Source organism: Solanum stenotomum, chromosome 1 (assembly GCF_019186545.1).
Source record: "Solanum stenotomum isolate F172 chromosome 1, ASM1918654v1, whole genome shotgun sequence".
Lineage (NCBI taxonomy): Eukaryota > Viridiplantae > Streptophyta > Magnoliopsida > Solanales > Solanaceae > Solanum > Solanum stenotomum.
In genome coordinates, this window is record NC_064282.1 from 3,273,525 (window position 1) to 3,296,790 (window position 23,266).

The following is a 23,266-nucleotide window of genomic DNA, read 5'->3' on the forward strand; positions in this document are numbered from 1 at the left end:
AAAAAAAAAAAAAGGTTATATATTTAAGACGTTTTCCTTTCACTTGTGTGTATTTCATTGTTTCATTTGGTTTAACGAACAATTAGTTATAAATTGTGGAATTGTTTTTGCAATAAATAATATGGGAGGGATTGTTTATTTTAAGAGTTTCTTTGTCTTTTAATATCAACTCTTCCCATTATAATGTTAATATTCTAAATAATATACGAACCACCAAGTATATATATATATATATATATATATATATATATATACTAGTTTCACGGTACGTGTGTATAGTATATATAGTATACGATGTTGTAAAATAGAATTAATAGTATTAAATTAATTATTTTTAGTAAATAATTATAACTTCAAAAACATAGGACAAATGCTTTAAAATGATTAATACTGATTGTTATAGAGTTACTTGTATTTTGAGATCAAAATGACCAGATATTTTTTAAACATTTCAAAATACATTCAAATTTCAAATATGGGGAGAAAGTGGCATTTCTTTAGTAGTATTATTATTTATATAACTCAATTTTATAAACAAATTTAACCAAGAAAGTTTTAAAAATATATATCAATACAAAAAATGTCACCTATAGTCTTTCCTCTTGAGGTTATAAACATAAATGATGGACACCATTTAAGTATATTTTTTTTCTCTTAAATATTCATATTTCAAATTAAGTATGTGCATGAAACTAATAAGAATTACCATAAATATTTCAATATTTTATCTTTATACGCAATCTATCTTTTACCAATTAATATTTGAGTACGACTATTATAGAGAGATAATTCTACAAAAAAAGATACTTTATTGTTATAACGAATGATGGTTAAATTGAGGTTTGAGTGTATGTCAAATATTTAGCTTGACAATTTATTTCTTTTAGATATACATATATATTTAAGTAGCATAATTTAATTTTAATATATGAACAACATCACCTTTGGTGAAAAATATTTCATTTCTTTAAATTTCTACCTTATCTTTGTAGAATTGTAGTCTTCTCCTTTTTCCTGCTGCATACATACCATATAATTGTTGTCTAATGAAAGTATCTAGTATCTTATAGAAGTTGTATCGTGATATAAAATATTAAACTTTTTCAATAATAAAAATTAATAGATGAATAAAATTTAAAGTATTGTTTATAGAATCTTTAATTTGAATCAAGATTAATTTATGATCAATCACTATTTACTTATCTATTTTTATATAGCTAACAAGGAGTGTATCATGTGACCTAAAATTTTCTCAAATTAAATGAACACAAAATAATAGGAAAAAATATATGGAAAGATGCATAGCCAATGAAGAAGGAAAACGGAAATATAGTTTCATGCTATATTCACAATAGAGTTCTATTTGATTAAAATCTCTTGTAACCAACACTTTACTTTCTTCGTTTATTTTTACTTACATATCTATTAAATATATATATATATATATATATATATATATATATATATATTATCATGTCTATATTATCATATTATAACTACGTTAATGCTCATTGTTTTAGCCAAATCAGAAAGAAACTACTTCATTTAAGGGTAAAAAATAAAAAATAAAAAACCAAAGAAGAAATATCTTACCCAAATCATGTGACTTTATTCATATCTTTTTTATTATTGTCTTTCCCACAACATTTCCTCACTGTTAACTCATGAAAATCGTAAGAAAAAATACGAGTGTCAATTTATGAATGATTTGCTACAATTTGTTCACCAACTCCATCTTATGTGGTACCTCAAATTTCATTGAATTTTGAACTTAATCAACTATTACAAATAACCCTGAGATTTTTTTAAGAAGTAGAAGAGTAGAAAACTTTAAAAATCGTAGTTTAAAAGTGAGAGGAAACCTTCTATCTATAGATAACAAATAGTAGTATTAATAGGTACTAATTGTTCCTTATCAGAAAAGTTACAACATTTCGTAAAAGTCACTGCTCATCGAAAAAATCACAACCTTTTGCAAAAGTCACAACTCATCGGAAAAGGCACAATCCTTCGAAAAAGTCACAATCGTTTGAAAAAAATCACAACCTTTCAAAAAAGTTACAACTCATCAAAAATGTCAAACATAAAATTTTCTCAAATTAAAATAAACACAAAATAATAGGAAAAAAAAATATATGGAGTAATACATAGCCAATGAAGAAGGAAGACGAAAATATATGTTCATGCTATTTTCACTTTAGAGTTCTATTTGATTAAAATTTCTTGTCACCAACACTTTACATTCTTCGTTCACTTTTACTTACATATCTATTGAAAATAATTATTATCATGTCTATATTATCATATTATAAGTAAAAGTGAAAATCTATTTTTGAAATAGTGGATTTAACATCAAAACTAATGATTCAATGGACTACGTTGATGCTCGGTGTTTTAGCAAAATCTGAAAGAAACTGCTTCATTTGAGGGTAAACAAAAACAAATAAAAAACCAAAGAAGAAATATCTTACACAAATCATGTGACTTTATTTATATTTGTTTATTATTATTATTATTATCTTTCCCACAACATTTCGTCACTGTTAACTCATGGAAATCGTAAGAAAATATATGAGTTGAATTTATGAATGATATGCTACAATTTGTTGTACAACTCTTTCTTATCTGATACCTCAAATTTCGTTAAATTTTTAACTTAATCAACTGTTACAAATAACCCTTGGATTTTTTAGAAGAAGAAGAAGAGTAGAAAACTTTTAAAAACTGTAGTTTAAAAGTGAGAGGATACCCTCTATTTATAGCTAACAAATAGTAGTATTAATAGATGCTAATTGTTCCTTATCAGAAAAGTTACAACCTTTGTAAAAGTCACTGCTCATCGAAAAAATACAATCTTTTGCAAAAGTCATAACTCATTGGAAAAGGCACAATCCTTCGGAAAAGTCACAACCCTTTGAAAAAATCACAACCTTTCGGAAAAGTCAGAACTCATCGAAAATGTCAAAACCCGTCAAAAAGTCTCATCGGAAAAGGCACAACCCTTTGAAAAAATCACAACCTTTTGAAAAAGTTAGAACTCATCGAAAATGTCAAAACCCGTCAAAAAGTCGAAACCCTTTGGAAAAGTCACATTTCTTTGAGAAAATCACAATCCTTTAATATGAAAGGGTATTTACATTTAATATAATATAAATAATTAAATTAATAAATAAAACAAATTGAGTATTTTTAATTGGGGGTATTATAGTAATTCAACATACATTTTAGGAGTTCATACTTTTAAAGTAGTATAGAATAGATAGATTAGTACGAGTACTTCCATTATAAATTCCCGGAGTGATTAATACAACTTACTAAGGAACAAGTCATAGACTCATAGCTGTTAAATGCGTATGGCGTTTTAACCAAAGAGCACAAATGACAAAAGATGTTAGTCCAATTTGAGTACAAGAAAATATATCTGACGACCTTCCCAACATTTTGCATGCACTATATAAGTAATAAAGAAGAGTTATAACTCACCATTTCTTGTTTCATTGAATCAGGAAGGATGAAAATGAATATTTCCTCTGTTTTAAGTCTATTTTTAATTTTGTGCTACCTAAGTGCCCAACAATGTTACGCAGGGGAAGTAGATGTTCTACGCGAATTTCTCAAGGCTCGACGGGTAAAAACAACAAATGTTATTAGACATGGTGTAGCGGTTGCTGAGAAACAGAAATCAGTGTCAGAATTCAAAGTGCCACAGGTAGGATCAAAGGAAAATGACAAGATATCGGCATTGCCAGGGCAACCAAGTGGGATCAATTTTGCTCAATATTCAGGATATGTGACTGTTAATGCTGATGCTGGTAGAGCTCTCTTCTATTACTTGGCAGAATCGTCTAATGACCCTTCTACAAAGCCTCTTGTTTTGTGGCTAAATGGAGGCAAGTAAATACACACATCACACCCCGTTAATTCACTAGAATTGTCTTTCCAAACCTAACCTTAGGACCATATGTATTTATTGACAGGACCTGGTTGTTCTTCATTCGGAAATGGAGGGATGGTTGAACTTGGACCATTCCGTGTCAATAAAGATGGGAAAACCTTGTGGCTCAATCAATTTGCCTGGAACAATGGTACTTAATAGCAAAATCTATCATCACTACTGAGAAAAAAATAATACAGGAATCTATAAATAACAATGGCATTTTTGTGACTATAATTATGCAGTGGCAAATGTCCTGTTTTTAGAATCACCAGCTGGTGTTGGATTCTCTTATTCTAATACATCATCAGATTATACTACCGGAGACAAAAAGACTAGACAAGACAGTTTCATCTTTCTAGTCAATTGGATGGAAAGATTCCCAGAATATAAAAACCGCGATTTTTACATTGTTGGGGAGAGTTATGCCGGTCACTATGTACCTCAACTTGCTCAGCTAATCTTATCTCACAAGAAAACAGAACCCAACCTTGTCATTAACTTGCAAGGAATAGCTGTAAGCTAATTAAATGATATTTACCTTCTTTTAATACTGACTAGGACACTAATGCTATCTTATTTGCATATGACATGATTTTCAGACTGGAAATGCCCTCCTCGACGATGAAACATGGAATAGTGGTTCATACGACTTTTATTGGACGCACGCACTAATATCAGATGAAGTCCATGAAGGAATTGTCAAGAATTGCAACTTCTCGACAGAAACGTCTACCTCAGAAGCTTGTGATCAGTACACAAGCGAAGCAGATTCATGTCAAGCCAATATATATGATTATAACACATACTCTCAACTCTGCAACTCCTCTGCCTATACTTCCCTTCCTGTAAGTTCCACTGACTAACTGCTTTCGTTCCTGGTGTCTATACCAATCTAAATAATAGTGTCACTGACTAACTGAGTGAAAAAGAAAGATCATGCACAACGACATTCTACGCTCAAATTACAAACAATCTATAGCATAACTTCTTCTTTTGTACATCATAACAGATAGATGGATTCGATCCATGCTCACCTGATTACGTAGACAATTACCTAAACACAGCTGAAGTACAGAAGGCACTTAATGTCAGAGATATACCCCATTTTTGGGAATCTTGCAGGTAGATGTTTTTCAAAAAAAAAAAAAACACTTTAATTCTTCAAAATACTGACCTTTTCCGGCCCCTCTCTTTTTGGGTTTAATTTGATCACTTGTGCAGTGGTTACATACACGGCTCTTGGCAAGACTCCCCAGATACTGTTCTGCCAATCTACAAAGAGCTCATGCAAAGTGGTATTCGGGTTTGGATATATAGGTAAGTAAATGAAGCAAGGAATTAGGTAGTCACTATAATAATAAATTTGTCTGCTAGGCTCTTAGCTCAAGACACTCTGCTTCGTCCTTTTTATTTTTCCAGCGGAGACATAGATCATATTTTGCCTGTAACTACAAGTAGATATGGTATCGACAAAATCAAAACACCAGTGAAAACGGTATGGTACCCGTGGTTCTTCCAAGGGGAGGTAATTAACCAAGTTATCATTATTCATTTCAATCTTCAACTCTAACAGTTTCTTAATTTCCAGTATGAATATGAATTAAGTATCTCATATTTCCAGGTTGGTGGTTACGCAGTAGAGTACCAGAACTTGACCTTCGTGACAGTGCGTGGAGCAGGACATTTTGTGCCAAGCTATCAACCTGGCCGTGCATTAACCATGTTCTCATCCTTCATCAATGGGACACTCCCTCCTGGTTTCGATTAAACAGATTGTGAAAAAAGGATTAATGGTTTCATATGGAATAGAATTAATTAGTTATTACATTACTGTTTTATGGTTTGTATTCAAGCATGAGAGGGATTTTAACTTTTATGGTGTCTTTTTGTATTTCAAATTAAAATTTATAAAATGTTTAACTTGTTTAGTCATGTCTCATTTAACGTTTCTTTCTACTTTTGCCCTACTCTATTGAATCATTTTAATAATTGTTGAACCCACATCATGAAAATGAATTTGAAACCCCTAGACCATTGAGCCAACATTTATTGTTGTGACAAGGGGGTTCAATATGTATTTTGTATTCATAAATAGCTGATTTGACATTTTACACAACGTGTGATTTTCCAACGAACACCTTGGCTCCGCCCCTGTATTATATGATTAGCAAGTTTTCCTTTCACTTTGATGTATTTTCGTTGTGTGGTTTGGTTTTACGAACATTTAGTTATGCTGAAAACACGACGACTAAATTACTTCCGCAATAAATGATATAGTAGCTGTAGGGATTGTTATTTTGAGATTGTTTATTTTAAGAACTTTTTTTGTCTTTAATATTGACTCTGTTCAACTTCATATTCTATTTCGCACAAAATAATGCACGGACTCTTATATAACTTCAAGTTTGTAGATATTAGCCAATACATAGTTTAATAAGGCCAATCAAAAGATATAATAATTTCAAGTGCATTTTATTCTGCATTTTGTTGGAGGTATTAGGTAATTATTGAATTATTTATACCACCATTTATATTTTGGTAATGAGATAAGCTATTCCATAAATAACTTATCATGTAATAATTAATTTCGGAATAACTTGTTCGCTACCAAAGTATTTCTTATGACCTGGTCAACCAAACCGAGTGTATAAAAGATAGAAAGGAGTAATACTCTCCATCTCAAGGTAATTAAATGGTGCACGTCATCGGTGGAAGTTGAACTAGGAGTATTTAATGGAGTAATAAGTTATATACACTGTCAGTATAATACTCATCTTCACTCTATTTTCTTGAACCCTTTCCGTCTGATCATCGACAATGACACCAAAAATGAAAGCCATCAATCTCCTTAAGATTTAGTAGTACGAGTACTTAAATTTATCAATTCCCCAACTGATCGAAAAAACTAATTAAGGAACAAGTCATAGCAGCTGTTAAATGCCTATGGCTTTTTAACCAAAGAGAATAAATGACAAAAGATGTTAGTCCAATTTGAGTACAAGAAAATATATCTGATGACCTTCTCAACGTTTTGCGTAGGCAATATAAAAAATTAAGAGTTATCACTCACCATTTCTTGTTTCATTGAATTGGGAAGGAAGAGAATGATGAACATTTCCTCTGTTTTACCTCTTTTTCTAATTTTGTGCTACTTAAGTGCCCAACAGTGTTACGCAGGGGAAGCAGATGTTCTACGTGAATTTCTCAAGGCTCGACGGACAAAAACAAGAGATGTTGTTAGCCAAGGCCTAGCTGTTGCTGAGAAACAGAGATCAGTGTCAAAATTCTTAGTGCCACAGGTAGGATCAAAGAAAAATGACAAGATCTCGGCATTGCCAGGCCAACCAAAAGGGATCAATTTTGCACAATATTCAGGATATGTTACTGTTGATGCTAATGCTGGTAGAGCTTTGTTCTATTACTTGGCAGAATCACCTAATGACCCTTCTACCAAGCCTCTTCTTTTGTGGCTAAATGGAGGTAAATACACACACAAATCAAATTGTCATAGTATGTTAAAAATCACAAGTTCTAAAGGTACTTTTTGATAGGACCTGGTTGCTCTTCGTTTGGAAATGGAGGGATGGTGGAACTTGGACCATTCCGCGTCAATGAAGCCGGAAAGACTTTGTGGCTCAACCCATTTGCCTGGAACAAAGGTACTTCATAGCAAAAATCTATCATCAGTACAGGAAGAAAAAAATAATCAGAAATCTATAAATAACAATGACATTTTTCTGACTATGATTATGCAGTGGCAAATGTCCTGTTTTTAGAATCACCAGCTGGTGTTGGATTCTCTTATTCTAATACATCATCAGATTATACTACTGGAGACAAAAAAACTAGACAAGACAGTTTCACCTTTCTCGTCAATTGGATGGAAAGATTCCCAGAATATAAACACCGTGATTTCTACATTGTTGGGGAGAGTTATGCTGGTCACTACGTACCTCAACTTGCTCAGTTAATCCTATCTCACAAGAAAACAAAACCCAACCTTGTCATCAACTTGCAAGGAATAGCTGTAAGCTAATTAAATGATATTTACCTTCTTTTAATACTGACTAGGACACTAATGTTATCTTATTTGCATATGACATGATTTTCAGACTGGAAATGCCCTCCTGGACGATGAAACATGGAATAGTGGTTCATACGACTTTTATTGGACGCACGCACTAATATCAGATGAAGTCCATGAAGGAATTGTCAAGAATTGCAACTTCTCGACAGAAACGTCTACCTCAGAAGCTTGTGACAAGTACACAAGCGAAGCAGATTCATGTCAAGCCAATATATATAGTTATAACACATATTCCCAACTCTGCAACTCCTCTACCTATACTTCCCTTCCTGTAAGTTCCACTGGTTAACTCATGATTTGTTCCCGGTGTTTATACCAATCTAAATAATTCAACATCTTAAGTGTCACAAATAAAGTCAAAAGTAAAATAAAAGACCATGCTCAACAGCATTCCACGCCCAAATTACAAGCAATTATCTATAGCATAACCTCTTCTTTTGTGTATGATAACAGATAGATGGATTTGATCCATGCTCAAATGATTACGTAGACAATTACCTAAACACTATTGAAGTGCAAAAGGCACTTAATGTCAGAGATATACCCCATTCCTGGGAATCTTGCAGGTAAATAGATACTGTGATTTTTTAAAAACAATTTAATTCTTCAAATTGAAATTGCTGATCCTTTTTTCGATTAATTTGATCACTTGCTTCAATTCTCACTTGTGCAGTACTGACATAGGCGGCTATTGGCAAGACTCTCCCGATACTGTTCTACCAATCTTCCAAGAACTCATCCAAAGTGGCATCAGAGTTTGGATTTATAGGTAAGTAAAATCAAACAAGCTGGAATCAGTCACCATAAAACTAATACTGAAAACTTCAGCAATCCCGAAACAAATAACATTTTCTGATCAAGCCCCTCTTCTTCTTCTTCTTTTCCAGTGGAGACATAGATCATATTTTGTCTGTAACGACAAGTAGATATGCTATCAACAAAATCAAAACACCAGTCAAAACGGCATGGTACCCGTGGTCCTTCCATGGGGAGGTAATCAACGATGTTGTCATTATTACTTTTGATCTTCAACTCTACAATTTCTTAATTTCCGATATTATCAATTATGAATATGAATTAAGTATTTCATATCTCCAGGTTGGTGGTTACGCAGTGGAATACCTGAACTTGACATTCGTGACGGTCAGAGGAGCAGGACATCTCGTGCCAAGCTATCAACCTGGCCGTGCATTGACCATGTTCTCGTCCTTCATCAATGGCACACTCCCTCCTGGTTTCCATTAAACAGAAGATGCATTCTTCCTTCCCCACAGCAAAACAAATATTATGGATCGAATAATGCAACAATATCTAGTGAAGCTTAACAATGACCTATAGTCTACCCATTCTTCTTTGAGTTTTTTCTTCTTGTTGTTTTCTTCAGCTACTCTCTGGGTTATATCACAACTTAATATCGACTATTGAACATGTTTTACACTATGAAATAAACACTAGAACTACAAATTATTCAACCCTTCATATTCTTAAGATCGAATTCAATTGCAAAAGAAGCATCTAAAGAAACAAACTTTCACAAATTTTATACTACTGTAACTTAAAAATAACATTCATAAACCCTAACCCTTGCCTCAACAAAATTGATCAAAATTAAACACAAATTTCTCAATAAGAAAAACACAAACACACAATTTTGTTTCCACCGGCTTCATCGATCCTTCCATGAATATGAAGAAATTGAAAAAAAATTAATCAGAAAAGCACAACAGAATGACAAAATTTCTAAATCACGAGGAAGTATTTACGCAACGGACCGAATTGAGTAAATTTGGTGGCTAAACTGTTCGCGCTAAATATGAACAGAAGCGCGCGATATATTTTGGGAAAAAACTTGAGAAAATTAATTAGAAGGAAAATACAAAATTAATGAGCCGTTACTATAAACAAACAATTATAAACAGGAACAACTTTTTGCTCTCCTATATTTGAGCCTCATTTATTTTGTTAAAGTTTAATTTTTTTAATCTAAATGCACATATTACTAAATAGTTAACACCATTTGTTTAAAAAATAATAAATATAATTTAAATAAAAACTAAATTGATATAATATTATATCCATAAAATATTTGTAAAAAAATTATATGACACTTGGTGATGGAAGCAATTGTGTGTGTCAAAGATGGTGTTGACAAATGATGGTGATTGCGGATAATATCTTATGGCATAGTGATTGACAATGCTGATTAATTGTGGTTGTTGATGGTAGCAATTGTGTGTGTCAAAGATGGTGTTGACAAATGATGGTGATTGCGGATAATATCTTATGGCATAGTGATTGACAATGCTGATTAATTATGGTTGTTGATGGTAGCAATCGATAATTAGAAGCGAAATGATGATGATGGTTAGCTATATATAATGTTGATCAATGATGATAATTATCTATAATGATTAATGGAGGTAATAATTATTGACGGTGATGAAAGCAAAGGATGGTTAATGGTGAGGAAACAACTTATTAAGGAACAAGTCATAGCTGTTAAATGGGATTGGCGTTTTAACCAAAGAGCACAAATGACAAAAGATGTTAGTCCAATTTGAGTACAAGAAAATATATCTGACGACCTTCTCAACATTTTGCATACACTATATATATATATAGGTAATAAAGAAGAGTTATCACTCACCATTTCTTGTTCCATTGAATCAGGAAGGAAGAGAATGAATATTTCCTCTGTTTTAAGTCTTTTTCTAATTTTTTGCTACCTAAGTGCCCAACAATGTTACGCAGGGGAAGTAGATGTTCTACGCGAATTTCTCAAGGCTCGACGGGTAAAAACAACAAATGTTATTAGACATGGTGTAGCGGTTGCTGAGAAACAGAAATCAGTGTCAGAATTCAAAGTGCCACAGGTAGGATCAAAGGAAAATGACAAGATATCGGCATTGCCAGGGCAACCAAGTGGGATCAATTTTGCTCAATATTCAGGATATGTGACTGTTAATGCTGATAATGGTAGAGCCCTCTTCTATTACTTGGCAGAATCGTCTGCTGATCCTACTACAAAGCCTCTTGTTTTGTGGCTAAATGGAGGTAAATACACACATAAAAATCAAATTTTCATACATACCATTTTACCCCTCATGATAGCTCTCATAGACATAAATCAAATCGTATGTTTAAAATCACAAGTTGTAAGGGTACTTCTGTATGAATTTGATAGGACCTGGTTGCTCTTCATTCGGAAATGGAGGGATGGTGGAACTTGGACCATTCCGTGTCAATAAAGACGGGAAAACCTTGTGGCTCAATCAATTTGCCTGGAACAATGGTACTTAATAGCGAAATCTATCATCACTACTGAAAAAAAAAATTCAGAAACCTATAAATAATAATGACATTTTTGTGACTATAATTATGCAGTGGCAAATGTCCTGTTTTTAGAATCACCAGCTGGTGTTGGATTCTCTTATTCTAATACATCATCAGATTATACTACTGGAGATGAAAAGACTAGACAAGACAGTTTCACCTTTCTCGTCAATTGGATGGAGAGATTCCCAGAATATAAAAACCGTGACTTCTACATTGTTGGGGAGAGTTATGCTGGCCACTACGTGCCCCAACTCGCTCAGCTGATCTTATCCCACAAGAAATCAGAACCCAACCTCGTCATTAACTTGCAAGGAATAGCTGTAAGCTAATTAAACTTGTTCAAATGACAATTCATATTTTTCCTCCTTATTGGAGTCACAATACTATCTTATTAATTTGCATATGGCATGATTTTCAGACCGGAAATGCCCTCCTCGACGATGAAACTTCAAACAGTGGTTCATACGACTTTTATTGGTCACACGCACTAATATCAGATGAAGTTCATGAAGGAATTGTCAAGAATTGCAACTTCTCAACAGAAACGACTACCTCGGAAGCTTGTGATCAGTACACAAGCGAAGCAGATTCATGTCAAGCCAATATATATAATTATAACACATATTCCCAACTCTGCAACTCTTCTGCCTATACTTCCCTTCCTGTAAGTTCCACTCGCTAACTTCTCATTCCTTCTCCGTGTTTATATACCACAATTCAAAATTTTCAGTGTCACAAATTAAGGTGAAAGTGAAATAAAAGACCATGAACAACAGCATTCTACGGCCAAATTACAAGCAATAATCTGTAGCATAACTTTTTCTTTTGTGTATCATAACAGATAGATGGATTTGATCCATGCTCAGCTGATTACGTATTTAATTACCTAAACACTGCTGAAGTGCAGAAGGCACTCAATGTCAGAGATATACCCCAATCCTGGGAATCTTGCAGGTAATTGATACTATGAGTTTTTAAACATTTAAATTCTTCAAATTGAAATTGCTGATCCCTTTTTTCGATTAATTTGATCACTTTCTTAAACATTTTAAACTTGTGCAGTGATATCATAGGCATCTCTTGGGAAGACTCCCCACATACTGTTCTACCAATCTTTCAAGAGCTGATGCAAAATGGTATTAGAGTTTGGATTTATAGGTAAGTAAATCAAACTAGCTGGAATCAACCACCATAAAATTAATACTGAAAACTTCAGCGATCCCAAAACAAATACCAACATTTTCTTATCAAGCCCCTTTTCATCTTCTTTTCTAGCGGAGACATAGATCATATTTTGCCTGTAACGACAAGTAGATATGGTATCGACAAAATCAAAACACCAATCAAAACGGCATGGTACCCATGGTTCTTCCAAGGGGAGGTAATTAACCAAGTTGTCATTATTCATTTCAATCTTCAACTCTACAGTTTCTTAATTTCCAGTATGAATATGAAAGAAGTATTTCATATATCCAGGTTGGTGGTTATGCAGTAGAATACCAGAACTTGACATTCGTGACAGTACGTGGAGCAGGACATTTCGTGCCAAGCTATCAACCTGGCCGTGCATTGACCATGTTTTCATCCTTCATCAACGGGACACTCCCTCCTGGTTTCAATTAAACAGAAGATACATTGTGAAAAAGGGATTGCTGGTTTCATATGGAATAAATTTTGTAGAATTAACTAGTTATTTCATTACTGTTTTATTGTTTGTATTCGAGCATGAGAGGGCTTATGGTTCCTTTCTGTATGTTAACTTAAATATATGAAATGTTTAAATTGAAGGGTTTCTGAATTCTGATGCCTTTCATATGTCTTCATCAAATTTTCTAAATGTTTAAATTAGTACTCTGTATGGTTAAAATTATGCGAATATAATAATGCATGTATTAATTATTCAATCTTTTAGATCACATAAAAAAATACCTCAATTCCCTCATAACTTATATATTATATTTAATAAGTTGCAAATCTAACATTATACTTCGTCCATTTTAATTTATTTGACCTAGTTATTCTTGCCATTTAATAAAAATATCTCTTTCTGACAAATCATTAATTATAACTTTTTCATCTTCGTCTCATAACATATCCCTGTATTAATAGCTTATATGTTGTAAGCTAGTAATACCAAACCTTATGCTCTCTCTCTGGCCTCCGCAATTTTCAGGTTATCCATGTCTCGTGAGTGAGGGTTATTACAGAGGAGTCAAAAAGATTCCATGGCTTGGAGGTTGGCCCGCTGGAGTAACGCACTGAGCTGTCCTTGCCGGCTTCCGGCGAAGGAGAATGCCACCGCCCACCGCCGTTGTGGATGGACTGTTTCTTCTACAATGTCGTTGAGGTTCGGCGATCTACTTCTTCTCGTCATTCTCTCGTTTTCTATGAACGGGTTGATTAATTGACCCAAATTGGGCGAGTTACATGTTCATTAGTCAAATTTGCCACCTTCAGATAGGATTATCTATCTACATTTGTTATCCTAATATTATATGAATAGAGGTTAATAATTGCAATTGAAAGTGACATTGACGAATTTGAACGCTATTTAGATAACAGTGAGTGCCGATGCATCTTTTGGAAATACAATAATGAGAAAGATAACAGAATTATGTAACAAACCCAACATATAAAGTAGGAATGCTAATTTGAACAGAAACAACCACACCACCGTAATCATGAAATTGAATGAGTGTCCACTTTCGATTATTTTCAGCATATAGTTGCAAAAATAGACAATTTTACATCAAACTTGTAGGTAAATTAATGACATTTAAACTTCTTTCACACCTTAACAAAGGATATTGTCTGGGCTCTTCCCTTTTTAGGTGGAGGGTGTCATCCTGTTGCATTTTATCCTAGAATTTCTTCAAATAATTTTAAAAACCATACTTCTCTTGATATTCACAAGTCGAAGTCCATCCTGTAAATACATGGAAGAAAATTAGGGAGTTATAGGTTCGAAATAAACTAAATGACAGCACTGTTGCTTTAAATCAGATTAAGAAAAACAAAAAAACATGATCTTTTAGAATTAGTATGATAGCTATCATCAGTTAATATGATGAAAAGACACAAGTCTAGCTGTCTGCAACCCTCATAAATATACTTGAAAAGCCTAGACCATAAGTTTCTCTTTTTAGTTAACTATTCAATGTTGTCTTTGATTTCATTCTGAACTACCTTTTCTAATTTCTGGCTGTTCGAGAACAACATGAAATTGAAGCCAACAAACCATCCTTACTATATATCCTTAATTTTGTGTGACATTTAACCAATGAAATAAAGGACAAAGATGTCACTACCACGGATTCAATTCCATTCAATAATTACGAGTAAAAGAAAAAAGCATCACAAAATTCTCAGTGTTTTGCTTACTTTATAAATAATGAAGAAGAATTATCCTTGAGTTATCACTCAACGTTGCTTGTTCTTGCTTGAGTAGGAAGAAAATGAAAGCTAACTCTGTTTTAACTCTTTCTCTAATTTTGTGCTGCCTAAGTGCCCAACAATATTGTTATGCAGGAGAAGCGGATGTTCTACGTGAATTTCTCAAGACCCGATGGGCAAAAACAAGAAGTATTATTAACCACGGCCTACTGGCTTCTGAGAAACAGAGATCAGTGTCAGAACTCATAGTGCCACAGGAAGGATCGAAGGAAAATGATAAGATCTCAGCACTGCCAGAGCAACCAAGTAGTGCAGTCAGGTTTAATCAATATGCAGGATATGTTACTGTTGATGCAAATGCTGGTAGAGCCTTGTTCTATTATTTGGCTGAATCATCTGGTGACCCTTCGACAAAGCCTCTCGTTTTGTGGCTAAATGGAGGTAAACACACACACCACACCCATCTTACCCGAATTGCCAAGAGGAGGAATGTTCTAATTTCTAACGCTAGCTTGTTTCATGCAAACCTAGTAAGAGTTTAATCTCATATTTTTCTTGCCTTGGGATTTACTGTGTTATAATGAGTTGGCTGTGTTTCTTAAGAGCTTATGATGACTAGCTTATCATGTTTCCTTTGTTGTTTTTGTATGTAATTGGTATATGGGGCCTGGTTGCTCTTCATTAGGGGCTGGGGCAATGGATGAACTTGGGCCATTCCGCGTTAATAATGATGGGAAAACGTTATGGCTGAACCAATTTGCATGGAACAATGGTACTTAATTACCTCTTTCTTAAGCTAGAAAAATCTGTCGTCATTTGGGTGTAACTATGGTACCTTTTTGACATTAATGCAGTGGCGAACATCCTCTTTTTAGAATCACCAGCTGGTGTTGGATTCTCTTACTCTAATACATCAGCAGATTATATTACTGGAGACGAAAAAACTAGACAAGACAGTTTCACCTTTCTCCTCAATTGGATGGAAAGATTCCCAGAATATAAACATCGAGATTTCTATATTGTTGGAGAAAGTTATGCTGGCCACTATGTGCCTCAGCTTGCTCAGCTGATCTTATCCCACAGGAAAACAGAGCCCAACCTTGTTATTAACTTGCAAGGAATAGCTGTAAGCTAATTAAGCTTATTCAAAATGATAATTACATATTCTTCCTCCTGATTAAGTCACTACTATTATCTTATTTGCATAGTGATGTGATCTTTTTTTCAGACAGGGAATGCCCTCCTAGACTTTGAAACAATGCAGAGTGGTTCATATGACTTTTATTGGACACATGCACTAATATCAGATGAAGTCCATGATGGAATTGTCAAGAATTGCAACTTCTCAGCAGAGACAACCTCAGAAGCTTGTAATGTGTACATTAAGCAAGCAGATTCATCTCTAGGAAACATATATGCCTATGACATTTATGCCCCACTGTGCGACCCCAATGCCAATACTTCACTTCCCGTAAGTTCTGAACTGGCTAACTGCTCATTTGTTGTTCTTGAGAAGATTTTCATTTACTATTGCTGGTTGTGTAAATAAATGAACATTAAGTGTCACAAGTAAAATGTTTTATTAGATACAACAGCTGTATAAACCTGCTTCTTATTCTACAGTTTGGATGTTTTCATCCCCCATTTCTCTAGCATGCACACCCGCAATATCATAAAATGCACATTTCAAGATCTGATCAATCAAGTAGGGTCTGTACAACATCATCCAACGCCTCAACTAGCACCCCTCTGCAGATTTTACATGCGTTTATTAGATTTCTAACTTTTTTCTTTTGTTTAAAACAGGTATGTGGATTTGATCCATGCTCAGACAATTATGTAAACTCTTACCTAAACTCTGCTGAAGTACAAAAGGCACTTAATGTCAGAAGAATACCATATTCCTGGGCTCCTTGCGCGTAATACATACCGTGATATTTTAAATAACATTTTCGCTTCAAATTGGAAAAGCTGATATTTTTTCTTCTTGGCTTAAATTTGCTTGAATTCTCACTTCTGCAGTTCACACTTGCATTGGAAGGACTCTCCGTATACTGTTCTACCGGTCTTTCAAGAGCTCATGCAAAGTGGAATTAGGGTTTGGATATATAGGTAAGTACAGGGGGGAAGATAGGAAGAACTCACGATAAAAACTACTCCTTCTGAAAATGTAGCAGTTCAGTAAGTAACACTTTCTCATGATTTTAACGTGTAATTACAGCGGAGATACAGATAGTGTTTTGCCTGTAACAACGACTAGATATGATATAAACAAAATCAAGACACCAGTGAAAACAGCGTGGTACTCTTGGTACTTCCAAGGCGAGGTAACGAAGACTCTTCACTTGTACCATTACAATACTCTGTTCCAAGAATATCATGTATGTAATTGATATATCATTTTTTTCTTTCAAGGTTGGTGGTTATGCAGTGGAATACGAGAACTTGACATTTGTGACGGTAAGAGGAGCTGGACATTTCGTGCCAAGCTATCAACCTGGTCGTGCATTGACCATGTTCTCATCCTTCATCAATGGCACACTCCCTCCCTCGTTATAGATAGATCATCATTCTTGAAAAAAGGAAAGCTGATTTGAGATGGAATTATACTCTTCATCTGATATTCCTGTAACAAAAATCAATTATCAGTCATGACAAACGTCTGTTTCTTATAATAAAAAAATACTCATATTAGTTATGCAGATGCCATTCCAGATGTTAGCTTGTTGCGTCTTGAAGAGTTTAATTTTTACCTGCAAGTTTAGATCAACGCATAAAGAACAAAGACGTTATACTGCTCCAACTATTGTTTTGTAAGTCACCCCAATGATAGGGTTACTCTCCATTTTAATAAAACTATAATACCTAAGTGGTTTTGGAAAATGGGTCAAATTGTCTTAGTACTACTTGAAATTGAACAATTTTGTCATTCGTTGAACTTTTGGTCTAATACATATTTCCTCTCCTATTAGGGAAAAGTCTCATTTTTGCCCTTGAACCCTAACCAATTCCAATTTAAGAGTAAGCATATTAAAGATTGAGGTGTAAATTTGAACCTTTTTTTCTCAAATAATTAGGATACAACGATTATGCTTATGACAAGTGTATGAATAGACTAAATTATGCAAATTTTAGATATTACACGGGCAAATTTGGACCTTTTCCCATTTGATTATTATAACTTCATTTTTTTTTCTCAACCGATTTTCACTCTATCAAGAGCGGATCTAAAAATTAAAATTTATTGTAAAAAGTAATTTTTTGGTCCCTTCCTTGTTATTGAACCAGTAAACAATTTAGTTATGGGTTCCTATCAGAAGATATTAATAGGTTTTAATATAATTACAACATCTGTCGTAAAAATTGTAATTGTATATACAAAAAGCAAAACAAACTTACTTGATTTTAACTGTTACAAGTACTCCGTCAATATATTTGGGCATATCCTGTTGACAAAGACTCCCACATGCAAGTAGCCTTTTTGCTTCGACTATTTTTATTTTATTTTCTAATCAGCACGTGTATATATAAAATCACATCTAGTTGGTTTTCCAACTACTCCAATATAGGAGCTAGTAATAAATAAATTAAAGTCATATATATTCCTCCCAAACAAAATTATATTGCGTTACTAGTCATTTAGTGAACTAGAAGATTGACAAATCTCATAATACGTGCTAAATTTATGGGCATATGATATTTGACGTATTTACATATTTCTTAGAACTAATCTCTTGTTAGGTACATGTAGATGCGTCAAATGGACGGACTGAACTTAATTTGAGCAGACTTAAGGTGAAATAAATTAAATAGCGGATTAGAACTTAGCTCATCCAATTTTTACTAAGTTTTAATTATTCTATTTATAATTTTTCAGTACCTAATATTTTATTTATATAACATATTAAATATATAAATAAAAATATTTTGACAAGATTTTTCATAAATTAATTTGTGCTAGAGTATATATAGATATTAATCCAAACGGATTGAAATGAGTTGAACTGAAATGAACGGATCAATAATCAACTCAAATTTAAACGAATTGGACTGATTATGCACTAATTTTACTATCTCTATGCATAGGTACATGTGTGTACACTGAATTTATTCCAAATTGAATGGCTAGAATCAGTAAACGATCGTTTATGATCACGTTTTCGAGTATGTTTTAGTTTAATCACCGAATTAACATAGTATTTAATTATTTTTTGGTCAAACCACGATTATCTAGACGTACTCAGCTGCCAATTTGTGAAAGTTTAGCCGCCACTATTTATGAAAATGTCCTATGGGAAATAAATATTTGGGTAAAGAGTAGTAGGAATATTCTATAATTTAAATTAAATTTGAGAAAGACTATAATTTTGTAAAACAAATTGGAAGGTTGAAAATAAAAGGTTATTAAACACAAGTCAAGTGGGTGCAGAATGAGGGTGTGATAGTCAAAATTCCAAATCAACTTTTGTTTTTCTGTATTAATAGACGTGATTACCTAACTTATATTTATTTTTTTAGAAAGTCATGACTTTATTATTTATAGTCTATAGTCTTTTGATGGCTTGGTTCCACGTATCGACGTGAATATTAAATGGATATGTTAGACTTAATTTCTATAGGTTAAAATGATAGAATAGATAAAAAGTAATCTGTTTATGGATTTGGTTGATTTGAACAAATAATCAATCATAACCTAATTATTGATCATTTAAATCATGAACATTTATCTGTAACTTGTTTTGTTTTTAAAATAGATTGATTTTTGTTTTTTTATTATAAAATTCATACATAAAAAGACAAATGCAAAATAAGAATAAAATTGTTAATGACCCGACCCGTTCATGCATGTACTCAAACTTTTAACCGGATTAACTTGAGTAATGTCCAAATTGACCCGCAATAAGTATATGACCAGCTCTTTTCAAAATTTAAGTAATTTTTTAGGGACTACCCTTGCACACGACCCATTCAATGGTTTTGTTTTCCTTCAAAATGAGGGAGGAACCAAAAATAATATTACTTCATTTTTCATTTTACGAGAATTAATTTGATTAACTTTAAATTCAATTAAATTAGATGATTAGTTTAATATTTTAAATTTAAATAATGTTATTATTTGTACTAACACTAATTTTTCTTAAGGAATGAAAAAAAGAAAGAAGAAAATGAAACATTATTATAAGTTGGAAAATGATTTATTATGACTACTTGCCAATTGAATAGAAGAAAATGATATTTTCAGATATCATATATACATGTAAAAATGGAAAATTCTTGTAAGAAAAATATAAAATTCTAAAAACAAATTTATAATTAATAGGCTACAAAATCAAATCTCTCATTTACATGTATTGTTTAGCTTGTTCTTTTTGACGCAAAAACTATTATAATAATGAGGGGTGAATTTAGTCTTCTATCTACGGATTCACGTGAATTCTATAAAAGAAATTCAAAGTTTATACTTTCATATAAGTATCAACCAAATATATATAAATATTTGACTTTGAGCTTAATTATTATTTTATAAACTTAAAATTTTGAATTTGTGGCTATCAGTATTACCTATGTTAGAAAAGTTAAAAAGTTATCCATAAAACTGAATAGTACTGGTCTAGCTAAAATGTAAATCATTTGTTAGACGATAATATTATAATTGATAGAGACCATTCACATGGAATGTAAACCAATTTATGTACCTAATATATTCTCAGCTAACCAAAAATTCTCCAAAGCATGGAGTTAATTAATTAATTTTGTTTTTTTAAGAAAACATTAGTATCAAGTATCAACTAATACGTTATGGTGCACACAACGTGGCTCACACACTCATGAAACCAACTTTGAGTTTGACTTGTGAAAAAATTACTCCCTCCGTTTCATATTAAAAGAATATTTTTTATTTTACACAATGATTAAGAAATTATCAATAGATTACTGATCAACTTTACTATTTTGCCCTTTATTCATATTAATGCACATAAAAAAATAAATACAAAAGTACATGAGACAACTATTTTTAGTAAGATGCCCTTCTAATATGGAACGAGAGAAGTACAAAGAAACTAGAGGTTAAAAAAACACAATGGTAATACCTGTGTTATTAATTATGGTCAGGACAGTTGTTAATTATAAAAAATAAGAAGTTTGAAATAATTTTCATATTTAAATAGAATAAGTGTCACAAATTAATTTTAGAACTTATTGAAATGAAGAAAATGAGAAACCAATCCAAGGTGTTTTTCTTAATGAGTTTTCACAAATAATTTCCTTCTAAATATGTACTCAACGTTTTGATCCTAATAAATCCATCAATAAATTTGCAAATTTGACTTCTTTTTTGGGGGTTACGGTTGTAGTTAAAATGTGCATGATATTATGGGCATCATTAATACACGCCGTGATATTCCTGTAACCGTTGTCATTGAGATTTTTTAGGAGAAAAAAAATTTAAGTTTGAAAATTGGTTTGCAACAAGAAAATCAAATATAGGAATATCAACTAAGTAATTATTTAAGAGATCGAATGAATATGAATCGAAAGATTGATTAGATTTAAATCAATGACATTTTTAGCCTCTTATTCTTTGAACTCATCTGCATTATTGAGTGAAAGTTGCATTTGATTACACCATTTTCACATTTCTTTTCTTCTTTTGTTTTCTAATCATTGTTGCTTTCTTTATTTTTCTTCCTCATTTAGCAAAAAAGATTATATGTGTATGTCAGCCTTGATATCCACTAGCTGCATTTAGCTGACTTTAACTTAGCCGTAATTTTTTCATCATCACAAGTTTTTTATCCTTTAATTTAAACTTCAAACAAAAAGGAAAAAAAACACTTAAAATGGAAATCAAACGGTAAAATCACAAAAAAAATCGGATTCTTACATCAAGACTATCATCACCCTTTATTTTTTTTCTAACTAAATGGACAATAGTACCCCTATACAAATTCAATCACAACACACTTATCACAATCAAATAGGGGTAAAATAGGTATTTCACAAGTAGTTGTTAATGAGTCCTGATCATAAAAATACACATAAGAAAAGGCGACTCTGTCTCTGTCATTGGCCCATTTTCCTTATATATAATTCTTCTCTTCCCCTGTTTTTCTAAAACTAAAACTTTCAGTATTTTCTCTTTAAGAAAAATTATCGAACAGTCGGTGTGCATAAAATGGAAACAGAGGTGATGATGCAATCTCCGGCGCCGGTGGATTTCAACATCGACAGTGGTTGTACTACTCCTTACATGAGTGCTCCGTCAAGTCCTCCACGTGCTGCCACGTTGTTTTACAGTGCACCAGCTAGTCCTACACGGATTTCCCCTCTTTACGATGAATTCAATTGGGAAGAAATCCCAAAAGAGAAAGATAACCCAGATGAAGATTTTGCTTTTGATTTCAGTGGGCAATTGGAGAGAATTTCGCTATCAGCAGCTGATGAGCTCTTTGATTGCGGAAAAATCAAGCCTTTGAAACCACCCCCACGGTTTCAGTATGAAGGAAAACATGTGGATTCTCCAAAATCCCCGAAGAAATCGTTCATGGAAACATTTTCTCCTCGACACAAGAAAAAAGATTTTGACCCATTTGTTACAGCTTTACAGAAACAGAGCCGAACAGAGAAACCCCAAAAAAATTCTTCAAATTTATCGCCTTTGAAAGTTTCCGACTTATTATTTGACCACGAAAGCAATCAAGAAAACACAAAAAAATCCGCCTCTGTTTCTTCTTCTTCATCATCATCTTCGTCCTCTTCGTCTTCATCAGTTTCTTCAATGATCTCACTCTGGTCCAAAAAATGGAAAATCAAAGACTTATTGCTGTTCCGAAGTTCTTCAGAAGGTCGACCAAGTAGTACAGAACAACTTAACAAATACGAATTGTTGAAGAAAACCCATGAAGAAGATGTTAAAAATTCAAGCTTTAGATCAACAGAGAGTATTAGATCAAGAAAAAAAGGACCCATTTCTGCCCATGAATTGCATTACACGATGAACAGAGCAGTATCAGAAGAAATGAAGAAGAAAACATTTTTACCATACAAACAGGGCTTATTGGGTTGCTTAGGTTTCAATCCATCGCTGCAGGATTCTGTTTCAAAAAGTGTCGCTAATTCTATGTCTATGAGTCGCCGTTAATACTTAAGATTGTGTATATTTTTTTGCCTTAATTTTGTTATTCATTTCCTCTTGGAAAACTATTTTGTTACATATATTTCTCTCTGGAAAAATATTTTTGAAAATACAAAAGAGAGAGTGTTTACATTTTTCATATATTTGTGCATAAAATGTTCACTTCCAAAATCCTCTTGCATACACTTGTTTGTATGAATAATAGCAACACTAAAGAGTACAATTATCTGTGTACATTTATTTCGTATCTTGCTACTTTGTTGTCTCCTTTTCGATAATCTTCTTTCTTTTTGAATCGAAAATCTATCAAAAATAATCGCTCTAGTTCACAGAGATAAGAATAAGATTTGCATAAATTCTATCTTTAGTGAAACCT

General features: G+C 32.8%; 5 protein-coding genes across 6 annotated transcripts; all 5 read left to right on the forward strand.

The window, feature by feature from the left end:
- The first annotated feature begins 3,347 nt into the window (after positions 1-3,347).
- Positions 3,348-3,898, forward strand: LOC125849680 (serine carboxypeptidase 1-like). Its single transcript, XM_049529682.1, has 2 exons — positions 3,348-3,351; positions 3,588-3,898. The coding sequence occupies exons 1-2, from the start codon at positions 3,348-3,350 to the stop codon at positions 3,896-3,898; spliced, it is 315 nt and encodes a 104-aa protein (XP_049385639.1).
- Positions 3,899-3,946: 48 nt separating this feature from the next.
- On the forward strand, positions 3,947-5,705 carry LOC125871814 (serine carboxypeptidase 1-like). The gene is made up of 7 exons (XM_049552495.1): positions 3,947-4,085; positions 4,180-4,451; positions 4,537-4,782; positions 4,947-5,059; positions 5,159-5,254; positions 5,357-5,462; positions 5,559-5,705. Exons 1-7 carry the CDS (start codon positions 3,962-3,964, stop codon positions 5,703-5,705), a joined length of 1,104 nt encoding a protein of 367 aa, XP_049408452.1. The 5' UTR covers positions 3,947-3,961.
- Positions 5,706-7,026: 1,321 nt separating this feature from the next.
- LOC125871799 (serine carboxypeptidase 1-like) lies at positions 7,027-17,432 on the forward strand. 2 transcript variants are annotated; one of them, XM_049552477.1, is made up of 9 exons: positions 7,027-7,417; positions 7,489-7,596; positions 7,693-7,801; positions 15,717-15,879; positions 15,982-16,224; positions 16,560-16,672; positions 16,776-16,865; positions 16,975-17,080; positions 17,169-17,432. In XM_049552477.1, exons 1-9 carry the CDS (start codon positions 7,042-7,044, stop codon positions 17,310-17,312), a joined length of 1,452 nt encoding a protein of 483 aa, XP_049408434.1. In that variant the 5' UTR covers positions 7,027-7,041; the 3' UTR covers positions 17,313-17,432. The 2 variants fall into 2 exon arrangements, with proteins under 2 accessions (XP_049408434.1, XP_049408442.1); XM_049552485.1 differs by lacking the exons at positions 7,027-7,417; positions 7,489-7,596; positions 7,693-7,801 and adding exons at positions 13,545-13,707; positions 14,889-15,193; positions 15,417-15,525 and having other exon boundaries at positions 15,608-15,879; positions 17,169-17,418.
- On the forward strand, positions 7,818-13,059 carry LOC125865177 (serine carboxypeptidase 1-like). The gene is made up of 14 exons (XM_049545370.1): positions 7,818-7,964; positions 8,050-8,295; positions 8,478-8,590; positions 8,698-8,793; positions 8,912-9,017; positions 9,123-9,258; positions 10,695-11,078; positions 11,209-11,316; positions 11,409-11,680; positions 11,779-12,024; positions 12,202-12,314; positions 12,423-12,518; positions 12,636-12,741; positions 12,837-13,059. The coding sequence occupies exons 1-14, from the start codon at positions 7,818-7,820 to the stop codon at positions 12,981-12,983; spliced, it is 2,316 nt and encodes a 771-aa protein (XP_049401327.1). The 3' UTR covers positions 12,984-13,059.
- A 4,406-nt stretch (positions 17,433-21,838) lies between the features above and the next one.
- On the forward strand, positions 21,839-23,029 carry LOC125876038 (uncharacterized). The gene has a single exon (XM_049557142.1). The coding sequence runs from the start codon at positions 21,931-21,933 to the stop codon at positions 22,894-22,896; it is 966 nt and encodes a 321-aa protein (XP_049413099.1). The 5' UTR covers positions 21,839-21,930; the 3' UTR covers positions 22,897-23,029.
- Positions 23,030-23,266: the final 237 nt, after the last annotated feature.

Excerpts from the sequence above, each read along its gene's own strand:
- LOC125876038 (XM_049557142.1), top strand. The coding sequence starts at position 21,931 with ATGGAAACAGAGGTGATGATGCAATCTCCGGCGCCGGTGGATTTCAAC.
- LOC125871799 (XM_049552477.1), top strand. The coding sequence starts at position 7,042 with ATGATGAACATTTCCTCTGTTTTACCTCTTTTTCTAATTTTGTGCTAC. Across the intron at positions 16,866-16,974 it reads ATTAGGGTTTGGATATATAG|CGGAGATACAGATAGTGTTT; the intron begins GTAAGTACAGGG and ends GTGTAATTACAG. Across the intron at positions 17,081-17,168 it reads CTTGGTACTTCCAAGGCGAG|GTTGGTGGTTATGCAGTGGA; the intron begins GTAACGAAGACT and ends TTTTCTTTCAAG.
- LOC125865177 (XM_049545370.1), top strand. The coding sequence starts at position 7,818 with ATGGAAAGATTCCCAGAATATAAACACCGTGATTTCTACATTGTTGGG. Across the intron at positions 7,965-8,049 it reads TCAACTTGCAAGGAATAGCT|ACTGGAAATGCCCTCCTGGA; the intron begins GTAAGCTAATTA and ends CATGATTTTCAG. Across the intron at positions 11,079-11,208 it reads TGTTTTGTGGCTAAATGGAG|GACCTGGTTGCTCTTCATTC; the intron begins GTAAATACACAC and ends TGAATTTGATAG.
- LOC125871814 (XM_049552495.1), top strand. The coding sequence starts at position 3,962 with ATGTATTTATTGACAGGACCTGGTTGTTCTTCATTCGGAAATGGAGGG. Across the intron at positions 5,060-5,158 it reads CATTTTTGGGAATCTTGCAG|TGGTTACATACACGGCTCTT; the intron begins GTAGATGTTTTT and ends TCACTTGTGCAG. Across the intron at positions 5,255-5,356 it reads ATTCGGGTTTGGATATATAG|CGGAGACATAGATCATATTT; the intron begins GTAAGTAAATGA and ends TTATTTTTCCAG.